Source organism: Sus scrofa, chromosome 6 (assembly GCF_054392235.1).
Source record: "Sus scrofa isolate SSC_HxYL_T2T_F1_AM1 chromosome 6, Sscrofa_HxYL_maternal_Yorkshire_Landrace_v2.0, whole genome shotgun sequence".
NCBI classification, from domain to species: Eukaryota; Metazoa; Chordata; class Mammalia; order Artiodactyla; family Suidae; genus Sus; species Sus scrofa.
In genome coordinates, this window is record NC_139388.1 from 71,855,520 (window position 1) to 71,869,232 (window position 13,713).

The following is a 13,713-nucleotide window of genomic DNA, read 5'->3' on the forward strand; positions in this document are numbered from 1 at the left end:
TGGAGCTACAGCTGCCGGCCTACGTCACAGTCAAGCCATGTCTGTGACCTACACCGCAGCTCCTGGCAACGCCAGATCCTTAACCCACTGAGCAAAGCCAGGGATCGAACTCATGACCTCACGGATACTAGGTGGACTTGCTACTGCTGAGGCACAATGAGAACTCCAAATGCCAGATCTTTAACCCACTGAGCCACAGCGGGAACTCCCATGACATGGATGTCTTTGAGGCAGCCAAGACAGTGGTCTGGCAAAAAGCCCCTCCAAGTGGATTCATCTGTAGGTCTTGTGGAGTTTCAGGTTGAGCGTTTGAGCACGGACACCAGAGAGCAGTCTGTGTCCTCCTCGATGTCCCCAGCTGCCAGATCATCTGGGGACCTTGCCGTCCTTTGTAAAGTCCCTTATCTCTTTGTACTACACAAGTCATCCTGGGGTGACACTATGAGGTGTCACTTTCCAGGTGTTCACCAGAAATCTTACAATCTAGGGCTTGAAACCTCAAGGATGACTCTTACCTAAATCAAGTATTACTATGACAGTTGCAATTGGAGATTTTCTTTTTTTCTCTTTTTTGGCCACACCCGCCGCATGAGAAAGTTCCCGGTCCAGGGACTGAGCCTGCGCCCCACAGTGAACAGAGCCACAGCAGGGACAACCCCAGGTCCTTAACCCACTGAGCCACCAGGGAACTCCCAGGTGTTCTAATTCTTCCATTTTCTCTCAGACCTCTTCCATCAACTTCCTAACCCTTCCTCGATTTACTCTTCTCAGGTCCCCAAGGACACGCACATTTCTAAGTCCTCTGTCTGCCCTCCCAGGATCCAGCATTTGACACAGGGGGTCTCTTAGAAACCATTTCTTCCTCAGCCCCCAGCGTCCATGCTCTGCTGGTTCTCTCCCCTCCCAGGCCCCCGCCTGCTTCCTGCCCTCTCTCCGTCTGCATCCACCCACCAGGGACTCAGCTAGTCTCATGCCGAGGGCTCCCAGAGGGAGATCTCCAGTCTGGACCTCGCCCCGGACCCTGGACCAACTTTCTCCATTCTCCCCATGGAGCCCAGCAAACATCTCACACTTGAGACAGCCGCACATGCCCTCCCAAACTTTTCCACCTGGTCCCTCTATTCGAGTTACTGACCACACCTTCCAGGGGTGGTGTCGTGGGTTGGATTGAGTCCCCCACAAAAACAGGGGCAGTCCTAAGCCCTTGTGCTGGAGAATGGGACCTTATCGGACTCAGGGTCATGGCAGATGTCATGAGTTAGGATGCGGTCACGCCGGGGTCGGGAACCATCCAGCACAGAGTAAGGGCAGGCACAGGACTGGTGTCCTTATGGAGTAGAGGAGCTCCCTGGTGGCCTAGTGGTGAAGGATCCTGCGTTGCCACTGCAACGGCTCTGGTCGATCACTGGGTTCGATCCCTGGCCCAAGAACTTCCACATGCTACGGGCACAGCCAAAAACAACAACAAAAAGAGAGACAGAGACAGGACCCATGGGCAGAAGGCCATGTAACCACAGAGGCAGCAGGTAGAGGGAGGCAGCTACAAGCCCTGGAGGTGCCAGAAGCCGGAAGAAGCAAGGAAGGCCTCTCCCCTCACCGCCAACACCGCAACCTGGGACTCGGAGAGAATAAACTTCTGTTATTCTTCTCCCAACACTTTTTTCTTTTTTTTGGCCGTGCCTGTGGCATGCAGATGTTCCCAAGCCAGGGAGCAAACCCGTGCCACTGCGGCGACAACGCCAGATCCTTACCTCCTTGCGCCCCGGAAGAACTTCAAAACTTCTGCTGCTCTAAAGCCACCCGGATTCACTAGGGCCACCCTAGGGCGTTCCCTGGGAGCTTTCTGTTATTCCCCATCCAGGTGAACAGCTCTGCCAGCTCCACCCTTACCATCCAAAGCTTCAACCCAGCCACCCCCTCCAGGCCACCTCTGCCACATCCCCACCGACCCTCCACTGGAGGACAAGGCCGCAAGGCTGGCCTCCCACTTCTGCCCTTGACCCTTGACCCCAGTCTGTTCTCCATGAACAACCACAAGAGTCCTGTGTACCTCCTCAAAACCCTGCAACACGACCCATCCCCCCCTCCAGCTGGTAACCTGGCCCCCACACCTGCTCTCCCATCCTGGCTCCCTCCACTGCCGCCACTGGTCTCCTGCCCTCTCTGACATGTTCTTTGTATTTTTATTTTTATTTTTTTTTTTGTATTTTCTAGGGCCACACCCGCAGCATACGGAGGTTCCCAGGTTAGGGGTCTGATCGGAGCTGTAGCTGCTGGCCTTCACCAGAGCCACAGCAATGCCAGATCCTTAACCCACTGAGCGAGGCCAGGGATCGAACCTGCAACCTCATGATTCCTAGTCAGATTTCTTTCTGCTGCACCACGACGGGAACTCCCTATCTGTGTTTTGTTTATTTATTTATTGGCTGCATCCACGGCCAGGTGGAAGTTCCTGGGCCAGGGATCCAACCTGTGCCATAGCAGTGATAACATCGGATCCTCAAACCACTAAGCTGCCAGGGAGCTCCTGCGTTCCACATGTAAGTGGTATCATACGGCTTTTTTTTTTTTTTTTTTTTTTTTTGTCTTTTTGGGCCGCCCCATGGTATATGGAGTTCCTGGTTCAGAGGTCATTTCTGAGCCACAGCTGCGACCTACACCGCAGTTGGGGGAACACGGATCCTTTAACCCACTGTACCAGGTGGGGATCGAACCCAGGTCCTGGCACTACAGCGATGCCTCAGATCCCGTTTTGTCACAGCAGCAGCAATTCCTCTTAGGGCATTTCTTTTTTCTTTTCTTTTTTTTTGTCTTTTTGCCATTTCTAGGGCCACTCCCGAGGCATATAGAGGTTCCCAGGCTAGGAGTCAAATAGGAGCTGTCGCCGCCGACCTACACCAGAGCCACAGCAACGCAGGATCCGAGCCGCGTCTGCGACCTACACCAGAGCTCACGGCAACGCCAGATCCTTAACCCACTGAGCAAGGGCAGGGACCGAACCCGCAACCTCATGGTTCCTAGACGGATTCGTCAACCACTGAACCACGATGGGAACTCCCTCTTAGGGCATTTCCGACCTGCTTCTTCAGCCGTGCCCCACCTCTGAGCCTTGGCATCTGCCAGTCCCTCAGTTGGAAATGCTTTTCCCTAGATCCTGCAACGACCAGCTGCCTCCCTTCCTGCAGGTCTTCACTGGAAACTCACCTTCTTGCCCGTCTAAGGTCTCCACTCCTCCATGCTCCCCGCCACCCTCCCTTCTCTCCTTCACGCTTTCTGCAGCAGACATCTGTGTGTTTTGGCTTTGTCGCCTCTGCCTCCCGTCAGCCCTACAAGGACAGCAATTTTGGTCTGTCCAGCTCACTGCCATCTCTCCAGTCCTAGCCACTCCCTCCGTGCTGGCTCCATGATGAAGAGGCGTGATGGAGGACCGCGGGACATCTGGGCTGGAGAGAGCCCATTCGAGAGTTTCCAGGTGACAGACAGGGTGAGGATGGCTTAGACAGCAGAGAAGGTGGCCCGAGAGAGGAGGGAGGAGGAAGCTGAAAAAGTCGGATCATGCATAACGCGTTCATCATGTGCCTGGGGCTGCACTGAGGGCTCCTCATCCTGGAAAGGAAGGGCTGTCTCTGACTGTATTTTACCCAAGAGGAAAGCGAGGCTCAGAGAGGTTATGTGGCTTGTCTAAGATCACACAGCTAGTGGAGTCAGGATTTGAAGACGGGATATGTAGCCCCACATCCCATATTTTCATCACATTTCCACCCTCTCTTGGGTGGTGGAGAAGGGACAGAGGAGTGGGGGAGGCTGGCCCTGGGGCAGCCCAGGGGGCTGTGCAGACAAGAGGGAATCAAGTATAGTTTGATGCTGGCTGTTTGGGCTCTCGTGTCCCCTCTACTCTTCCATCAGACAAAAAAGAGAAGAGGGACACTGAGATGACAGCTGGAAGACTGAGGAGGGCACTGCCTCCAGGGGGCTGGCCCTGGGCATTACGGCCCATATTCCCAATGGCAGCCTGGGCACCAGATGCCCTGCACTTTCACACCCTCTTCAATGGGCTTCATGTGTCTCTCAGGGCTGAGGCCGGGGTGACGAGCACCCTTCGGCCAGAACAGCTGTTTCTTTTTTTTTTTTCCCCGCCTTTTCTAGGGCTGCACCCGCTGGAGGTTCCCAGGCTAGGGGTCTAACCAGAGCTGTAGCCATCGGCCTACACCACAGCCACAGCAACGTGGGATCCGAGCCACGTCTGCGTCGGATACCACAGCTCATGGCAACGCCGGATCCTTAACCCTCTGAGCAAGGCCAGGGATCGAACCTGCAACCTCATGGTTTCTAGTCGGACTCGTTAACCACTGAGCCATGACAGAAACTCCAGAACAGCTGTTTCTTTTGATCCCCGTTTGTATGAAATATTTTCTTCCATTCTCTCACTTTCAATTTGTATGTGTCCCTAGAAGTGAAGTGGGTCTCTTGAAGACAGCATATATATGGGTCTTGTTTTTGTATCCATTCAGCCAGTCTATGTCTTTTGGCTGGGGCGTTTAGTCCATTCACTTTTAAGGTAATTATTGATATGTATGTTCTTATTGCCATTTTATTAATTACTTTGGATTTGTTTTTGCTGCTCTTTTTCCTTTCCTTCTTCTCTTGTTCTTTTCTGCCTATAGAAGTTCCTTTAGTATTTGTTGTAAGGCTGGTTTAGTGTTGCTGAATTCTCTCAGCTTTTGCTTATCTGTGAAGGTTTTGATTTCTCCCTCAAATCTGAATGAGAGCCTTGCTGGGTAGAGTAATCTTGGTTCGAGGTTTTTTCCTTTCACCACGTTGAGTATATCATGCCACTCCCTTCTGGCCTGCAGAGTTTCTGCTGAAAAATCTGCCGATAGCCTTATCTGGGTTCCCTTGTATGTTACTTGTTTCTTTTCCCTTGCTGCTTTCAAGATTTTCTCTTTGTCTTTAATTTTGGTCAGTTTGATTAGTATGTGTCTCGGGGTGTTCCTCCTTGGGTTTATTTTATATGGTACTCGCTGTGCCTCCTGGATTTGAGTGAGTGGTTCCTTTCCCATGTTAGGGAAATTTTCAGCTATTATCTCTTGGAATATTTTTTCTGTCTCCTTCTCTCTCTCTTCTCCTTCTGGCACCCCTATAATACAGATGTTGGTGCGTTTAACGTTGTCCCAGAGTTCCCTAAGATTCTCTTCATTTTTTTTCAATCTTTTTTCTCTTTTCTGTTCTGCATCCGTAATTTCCACTAGTCTGTCCTCCACCTCACTTATTCGTTCTTCTGCCTCCTGTATTCTGCTGTTGGCTGCTTCTAGATAATTTTTTATTTCAATTATTGTATTTTGCATCTCTTCTTGTTTTAAGTTTTATATCTTGTATCTCTTTGGTCAGTATTTCCTGTAAGTTATCCATTTTTGCCTCCAGTGTATTTCCAACATCTTGCATCATCTTCAGCATCAACAGTCTAAAGTCTTTTTCCTGGAGGCTGAGAATCTCCTCATGGCTTAGTTGTTTTTCTGGGGTTTTCCTTTCTCCCTCATCTGAGTTACATCCTCTGTCTTTTCATTTTTATAGGTTTTTGGTGTGGTGACCTTCTTACAGATAATAGAGTTGAGCCTCTCTTACTTCTGGTGTCTGCCCCCCTTGTGGCTGAGGTCCGTATGGGGGCTTGCTGTAGGCTTCCTGATGGGAGGGACTGATGCCTGCCCCCTGGTAGGAGGAGCCGATTCTAATCCCTCTGGTGGGTGGGGCTTTGTCTCCGGATGGGATTAGAGGCAGCTGGGTGCCTGAGGGGTCTTTAGGTAGCCATTTACTGAGGGGTGGGGCTGTGATCCCACCTGGGTTGCTGTTTGCCCCGGGGCTTCTCAGTGGCTGACTGATGGGTGGGGCCAGATTTTCCCAAAATGGCCCCCTCCAGAGAAAGGCACTGCTGCTGAATATCCAGAGAGCCTTGCTTTCAATGTCCTTCCCTCACAACAAGCCACATTCACCTCTGTTTTCCCAGGATGTCCTCCAAGAACTGTGGTCAGGTTGACCCAGGTTGCCTTGGAGATCTCGATCTGCTCTGGGACCCAGTGCACATGAAAGTCTGTGTGTGCCTTTTAAGAATGGGGTCTCCGTGTCCCCCAGTCCCGTGGAGCTCCTGTGCACAAGCCCCACTGGCCTTCAGTGCCAGATGCTCCGGGGCTCTTTCTCCCCATGCCAGATCTCCACACGTGAGAGTCTGATGTGTGGCTCAGAACTCTCACTCCTGTAGGTGAGTCTCTGTGAACCAGTTAGTTTCCAGTCTGTGGAGCTTCCCACCCAGAAGGTATGGGGTTGTTTATATCACGAAGTGGCCCCTCCTACCTCTTGATGTGGCCTCCTCTTTTTCTTCTGGAGTAGGGTATCTTTTTTAAGGTTTCCGGTCCATTTGGGTGGAGATTGCTCAGTCTTTAGTTGTGGATTTTGTTGTTTTTAGGAGAGAAGTTGAGCTCCAGTCCTTCTATTCCGCCATCTTAATCCCATCTCCTCTTTTTTTTTTCTTTTGGCTGCCCTGAAGAGTATGGAGTTTCTGGGCCGGGGATCAGATCTGAGCTGCAGTTGTGACCTACGGTGCTGCTGGGACAATGCCGCTCCTTAACCGGCTCTGCCAGGTCGGGGACTGACCCTCCATCCCAGCTTCCAGGGATGTCTCTGATGGATCTGCTGCACCACAGCGGGAACTCCACTGTTCCTGCTTCTATCTTTTTTGACCTACTGCTAAAGAAGGTGTGAAAACCCCTCCCTCCCCGGGGCCCTTGAGACAGAGGGCCTGCCCTTGAAGATGCTGGGATCTCCGCTGTGAGCACCTCCCCTGGACAACAAATTTGGGGAAGTGCTTGGCCCTTCCTCCCTGGAGACCCACAGCTGGCTGGGCAGCCAGCCTGGCACAGCCTCCCCCCCCCACCCGCCCAGCCCCTTCCAGGCCTCTCTCCATTTCCCCAGCAGCTTCATTTTTTCTGGTGAAGCCAGGCCAGGTACTGGGCAGTGCGGCTGTGGACCTACCAACTGCCCAGGCCCTGGCCTCAGAGTGGACGGGAGGGGGTGGGTTTGACATGGCAGAAGTCATGCTAGATTGTGGGGTTCTGTGGAGGGGGAGGGGCGGTCTTGGGGGCCCTTCCAGTCCAAGTCCCTGGTTTTGTGCCACAATCTCATTTTCAAACCAATCCAGTATACAGAGAGCAAATTTCACAGATTCAGTCCTTATGGCAGAGTCAACAAACATGCATCTACTGGGTCCCTGCCCTGTGAGACCCTGGGTATGAGCAGATTCACTTCCCAGCACTGCAGGAGCTGGGGGTGGGCTTTGGTTCTCACCGCCTCCTCCTCTTACTACTGCTGTTACTACTTACACTCAGGCTAATAATAATGATGGGAGCCCAGCTGGTGGCTGACCTCCTCTGCTCCCATTCCCCCCCCCCCCCCCCCCCCCCCGCCCCCAGGCTCAGGGACACCAGGCGCTGCAGGAGGGTCAGGCCCAGGATCTGAACCACATCTGTTCAGCAGGTCTGGCTGAGGATGACGTTGCAAGGATCCCCAGGGAGAATTGCTTGCTCAACTGGGAGGCCGGGGCTGGAGGCTGGGGTGGGCAGAACTGGCTCACACTGTGTCTGCCCCTCTACTTCTCACACCTCCACCCTCAAACCTCAGGGTCCCCACTGCTCCTTCTGGGGTTGGGGAGGGGGTCTCCCCTGCCCAAAGCCAGACTCTTGGCCCCCTTCCCTCGGAGCCAGGGTTACTCCCTCCTTGATGCTGCCCGTGGTGGCGGCACCCCTGCCATCTGGGAACAGACAGCAGGGCCCAGGGCCCAAAGTTCCCAGGATTCAACCCAAAGAGGGGAGAGCCCACCGAATGGAACACCCAGGGCCCACCGCATCTCCAAAGGCAGCGGATGGAGGACAGTTTTAAGAATAGCGGGGCGGGGCCGGCGGGCCTTAAGGGAGCAAGGTAAAGCCTAACCCCCTAGGATGGGGGGCACCAGAAGTCAGTCTTCCCTGTCAGGCCAGGGTGGCGGCCAGAGGCAGGAGTAGGAGGGGTGCGGGCAGGGCCTGGGCAGAGGAAGGAAAGGGGAGGGAGGCCCACGCGGCGGCCCGGGAGCCACAGGTGTGTCCGGAGTCAGCCCCAGACACAAAAGGCCGGGGACCGGCGGACCGCTCCGCCGCCTGGTGCCCTTGACGCCGGCGTGGGGGACGCATCTCACGCCCCCAGCCCCTCGCCTGCCCCCTGCCCGCCGCCGTGTGCGCCCAGGGCAGGGACTGGGCCGCCGCGTGCCCGATCCGCTTGGAGGCGCGCGGAGGAGGGAGCGCGCGCCCGCCCCGGCCTCCCGCCCGGCAGCCCGCGCCCGTACCTGGTCTTCCCCGTCGCGGCCTCGACCCCCGCCCCCGCCGGGCTCCGAGTCCCGGGAGGGCAGCCCGGGGCTCGGCCTGGAGGCCGCGCGGCGCCCGGAGACGCCGGGTCCCGTCCCCATGGCGGCCGGAGGAAGCGCCGGTCTGCGTCGCCCGCCCGCCGGACAAAGCGCGGAGCCCCGCTTCCTGCCATTGTGCGGCCGCGCCCGCCCGCCGAGCGCGCCGGGACCGGGGGTTGGGGGGGCGGGGGACCCGGGCCGGGAACACCCTCCAGCCCGCAGCCCCGCTCTGACCCCCAGGCCCCACCCCCGGCGCAAAGATCCCGGCTCCGCGGGTCCCTCTCCTCCCTCCCCCAGGGGAGCTCCCTGGATGCTAGGGGCGGGGGAGGGGAACCTGCGGGTGACAATCCCCTTCGTCTTGACCGCGGAACGCCGACCCCCGCCCAGCCCCATGGGCGCTCCACTCTACTCTGACCTCCACCCTACCCCCAACGCACAGAGGGTCCCTCCAGGCCAAAAGGGAATCAGCCCCTCCCTCCAGTCCTGGGGACCCCCGCCTCGGAGCCTCAGCCCAGGGGACCCCTTCTCCCTCCCTTAATGCTGGGGACAGAAGTGGGGGACCGGACCAGGGACACATCCCCCTCCAAGTCCTCAGACCCTGCTGTCCAGGCCCAAGGTATCTGTCACTGCTCAGACCACCAGCTTCCCCGGTCCAGCCACACAACCTGCGCTCAGAGGCCCCACTGAGGGTCGTCTTAGTGCCCGCCGACAACCCCGGGGGACCCGTGCTCCCACTGCCCAGGACAATGATGTTGACAGAGCAGAGCAGGGCTGTGAGCACGGGTGGAGGTGGCGGGCGGGGGGGAGGGCAGGTGCGCCGGCTGGAGAGGACAGTCTTTGGGGACGACCCCCGGAGCTGAGTGAGACGAGGCGTCGGAAAAGCCCGAAGCCCAACTCAGCTTTCCGGGAGGTCCCTGCTGCTCCTGGCTGGTCCCTCCGGGCTCAAGGCCAAGCGCGTGCCCTACCGCCAGGGGGCGCTCATCAGAGCCAGAGAGGGCGCCGACCAGGATTGGGGTGTGGCGCTGGGGTCCACACGGTAGGCTGTCAAATCGCTCCTTCCCGCGAGGTGGAGGCAGGCCCTATTACCCTAATTCATCGCGAGGGGATAAAGTGACTGCCACCCAGACTTCTGACTCTGGGGCTCCGGAATGGCCTTCCTGCGGCGGTTCTCAGTGTCCACCGGGGAGGGGGCCATGCCGTCATCATCCCCACCACCACCACCAAACCCTGGCGGGCAGCTTCCTCAGTTTGGTTCTGCAGGGAACAAGGGTGGCGGGAGCAAGTCTTTCTGAAGGTTCCGGGGGAACAGCAATTTACTCAGGCCAGGAGGTTTTAAGGGCCACCTGTGCTCCCAAATCCTGAGTCACTGTCCACACCATAGGCAAACCTTATGAAAACTAAAACCTGATCATGTCACTCCCCCACAAACCTTCCTGCGGCTTCGCTTCCCGTCTTGCTTAAAATAAAATCCCAAGAGGCCTGCCATGCTGGGCCCTACAACTCACCACACTCAGGGCCCGCCCCTCTGTGTTCTCGGAACACCCTGTGTCCTGGATCTTTCAATAGCTGACCCTGGGCCCCGACTTAATGCTACCTCCACAGGCAGCCTTTACCCTCCTAACAAAATAAACGGCCCTCACCCTGGAACCCTCAATCCCCTTAAACTGAATCATTTCCTCTGAAGCATCTATTACTACCTGAAGTTATTTTTTTTTTCTTTTTAGGGCCGCACCCATGGCATATGGAAGTTCCCAGGCTAAGAGTTGAACTGGAGCTGCAGCTGCTGGCCTACGCCACGGCCATGCCATGTGTGAGTCACATCTGCGACCTATACCACAGTTCATGGCAATGCCAGATCCTTAACCCACTGAGCAAGGCCAGGGATTGAACCCACATCCTTATGGATACCAGTGGGGTTCTTAACCTGCTGAGTCACGATGGGAACTCCCAACCTGAAATTATTTTATTTCTTTGTTCACTTTTTGTTTTGGCCGTGCCTCCAGCATGTGGAAGTTCCTGGGCCAGGGATCGAATCGGAACCACAGCAGTGATCCGAGACACCAGCAGTGACGACACCAGATCTTTAACCTGCTGTGCCACAAGGGACCATTCATTCGCTTCTCCATCATCACCCTTCCCTGTCAGAATATCCTCTCCAGAGGCTGGGGTCTCGGCTGTCTGGCCCGTGCTTCATCCTTGGCCCTTAGAGCAGCCCTGGCCACCACGGGTGCCCAGCATGGATGGGCTATGCGTGGAAAAAGGGAGGCAGAGGAGTTGTGCCAGACAAGGGCATTGGGCTAGGAAGGTCTCGGCCTGGATGTCCCTTCCTAAGGCCAGTGGTCAACAAAGCTTTCCCCACCGCCTGACAGCAGGTTCTCTCCTTCCTCCTAGCAACGGTTGCCTTGGCTGGCTGGCCCCAGGCAGGGCAGTTTCCACCTCAAAGCCTGGTGGGGTTGCCCCCTGCTTCTGGGCTGCCCCCCCAGGCCACCCACTGAGCATTCCCAAGTGCTAGGCCTGTGCCAAATCTTGTTTCCTCTTCTCAAAGACCGTAAGGAGGAGATACTGTTACTATCCCCATTCAACAAAAAAACTGAGGTTTGGGAAAGTACAGTGGCTTGTTCCCACAGCGCCAGCTGGTAAGCGGGGAAGCAGGTGCTCTTGCTTTGGACGCTCACCTGTGTGCCTCAGGCACAGGGGGGCGTGGGGGCACGAAGCTCAGCCAGTGCTGGTTTGGGCAGCAGGGCCTTGAGGTCCACCTCCTTGGCGACAGGGCAGAGTCCCAAGCCCACTGACCTGGGATCATCAGGTTGCATCAAGTGGAGACTAACGGGGTTGGGCCCAGGGAAGGTTATCAGAGGTCGCCCGAGTGACCAGGTCCTGGCCCTCCCTGAGCCAGGCTCCTGCTTGTGTCCTCCAGTCAGGGCTGGGGCTGCTCCTGGGAAGGCCAGCGCCCTGCTGCCCCAGGGCCAAGAGCACAGGATTAAGGACCCTGCGTAGCAGGGGAGGAAAGGAGCCCCAGGCCCCTACACCAGGGGAGGGAGGACCCCCCCCAACACCAGGGACCTGAAATAGCCCAAGTGCAGGTCCCAAAGGTCCCAGCCCCTGACTCCCTGGGGAGGGGCCCCCTCCCCAGCGCAGCCCCACCTCCAGGCTCATGAGTCAGGACTGGCTTGTTGAAACTGATATCCAGAAACCAGATGCTGGCGCTGATGAATAATGGAGTCTCCAAGGCAGGAGCACCCCCACCCCGCCACCCCCCCGCAACTCCCGCCTGGCACCACCTCCCCAGCCCTGGAAAAGCAGAGGCCTTTGTCATCCCCCCCCAACAATGGGTTGGGGCCCCAGCCTGGTCTGCAGTAGGAGAGGATGCTCCCCATCTAGGAGAGGTCACAGGTCTGGGCCAAGGCCTGGGGCCAGCTCCGTGCTCTGTCCACAGGAGACTGGCCTGGAACCAGGAGTTGGGGCTTCCTGCCCGGGGCTTCCAACCTGAGCTAAGCTCCCATGGGCGCCTACCAGCCCCGAGGCCCCATCTGGCACCTTGGAAACCCAGGGGTGGAGGCCGCATATGTGGGCAGGGTGGCCAGGGAGGAGCCAGCTCTGCCAGGCTGCTCTCCTGCTCCCAATGGCCCACCTGGCTCCTCCTTTCCCTGAGGCCTGGGCCTTACCCCTGGTCCTAGGTTCTGGGGTCCACCTGGAGGCAGAGCCTGCCCTAAGGCCCTGCCCTGTGCTTGGCAGACAGCAGGGATGTACAGAACCTCTCCGCAGGCCAGCCCCACTGCACCAGCTCCAGAAGCCAGCTAGGCCCCTTCCATCCCAGGGAGCCACCCAGCTGGGACGGGTGCTAGGCAGAGAAAGAGAGGCTGTGGTCTACGAACTTCACCTCCTGCCCAGTCCCTGTACAAACGTGCCAGGACCCCAGCATGGCAGCCTGTGCCTTCTGCTGGCACCTCTTCAGAGTCACATAAAAGGCTCCTTGGGAGGGTGTGGGGCAGGGCACACGCTTGGGCTGCAGAGGATCTGCTCCTGGGGCCCACCTACCCCCCTGCTCTTCCCTGCCTGTGCAAAGAGAGCACTGGCCAGTTCTCTAGAATTTTCTATCTGGTGCCGGCTGCTGGGTCCTAATGTGTGTCTGAACTCTGGCAAAGGGGCAGAGGAATAGTGAAATCCTCCTGGGGCCCCCAACTCTGGGGAAGGTTGTGGAGGAATCTGTAGGGCCCAGGGTCCCCTCGGCCACCCGTTCTCAGTCCTTCATCAAGGCGGGCCAGGGCCTCTCCTGGCTTCCTTGGTCCTCTCCCGGCTTCCTCGGTCCTCTTCCTCTCCCCTCCCTTCCCCGTCGCGGGTGCCAGGCCAGGCCCAGGTGAAGCTCTCGCGCCCCCTGCCGGCCTCGAGGGGACTTTCCGCCTGGACCGACTCGGACACCCAGATGCGGCAAAGTGGGGGAACCCTTCGCACCAAAGCCCCTTCGCCTCCCCTCGCCCCACCAGCAGCCCTCGCACCAGGGCCGGGGCCCTACAGGCCTCAAGACCTTTTCTCCCAGCCACTCCGCCCTAGCGCCGCTGTGGGGGCGGGCGCTTGAGCCCATTCTATCTTCAAGTAAGCGAGGTTTGAGCCAGTGGGGCCCATCGATACCCACCCGCAGTCCTAGGACTATGCGGGACACTCCAATCCCGGGTTCTGCCCATTAATTCGGGGGGAATCTTAGCGCCCGGACCCACCCCTGTCCGGACCCCAGCTCCCCCGTGAGACTCACCTAGGGACATGGGTCTCCTCTCCAGTGGCTGGGGCTTGGGCCTAGGCTGCCAAAGCTCCGCGGGGCCCGCAGAGCGAGGGGCACCGGAGGCGCGGGGCGGGCTCAGTCCGCTCTGCGCCGGCGGGGGGCGCCGGACGTAGGGGAATTACGGTAGGCCGGCGCGGGCGCTACCACCTGGGCGGGCCGGGACGTACCAACGCGCGCCCGGCTGGGGCGGGGGAGGGGCTGCGATCCCGGGAAGCGCCCGGCGCCCCACCCCGCGGCCCAAGTGCTGGCAGCAAGGCCGGCTGGCGCTTGGGGGTGACCTAGGATCCAGCCTGCGGGCGAGGGGCCTGCCCTTGCAGACCTGCGGAAAGTTCAAAGTCTGTAGTCTTTAACCTGGGCTTGAAGATGGGGGCTCACCCGCCTCCGAGGGGGGCCCGCGGGGGGATGCTGCCCCCGCCAACCCTGGTCCACCCCCACCCCCACCCCCGGGTCCAGGCAGAGGGACCCGCAGGCCCAACCCGCCCCAGGAGTCGCCCCAAGCCAGGCTCGCTTCCGC

The 13,713-nt window shown here is 58.0% G+C and overlaps 1 protein-coding gene across 6 annotated transcripts in view; it reads right to left on the bottom strand.

Annotated features, from left to right (window-relative positions):
* PLEKHG5 (pleckstrin homology and RhoGEF domain containing G5) overlaps window positions 1-13,713 on the bottom strand; it is a 52,507-nt gene that overhangs the window by 11,292 nt on the left and 27,502 nt on the right. The window contains exon 1 of one of the 6 annotated variants that reach the window (XM_084962683.1): window positions 13,173-13,281. The exons of 4 other annotated variants lie outside the window; for them this stretch is intronic. Coding sequence is in view for 1 of the 2 variants with exons in the window: in XM_084962678.1 (XP_084818804.1) it covers window positions 8,366-8,485 (120 nt within the window). In the remaining variant the exon portion in view is untranslated. Of the gene's footprint in view, window positions 1-8,365; window positions 8,512-13,172; window positions 13,282-13,713 lie in introns of those variants that run through there. One more of the 6 variants, XM_084962678.1, reaches the window with a different exon arrangement.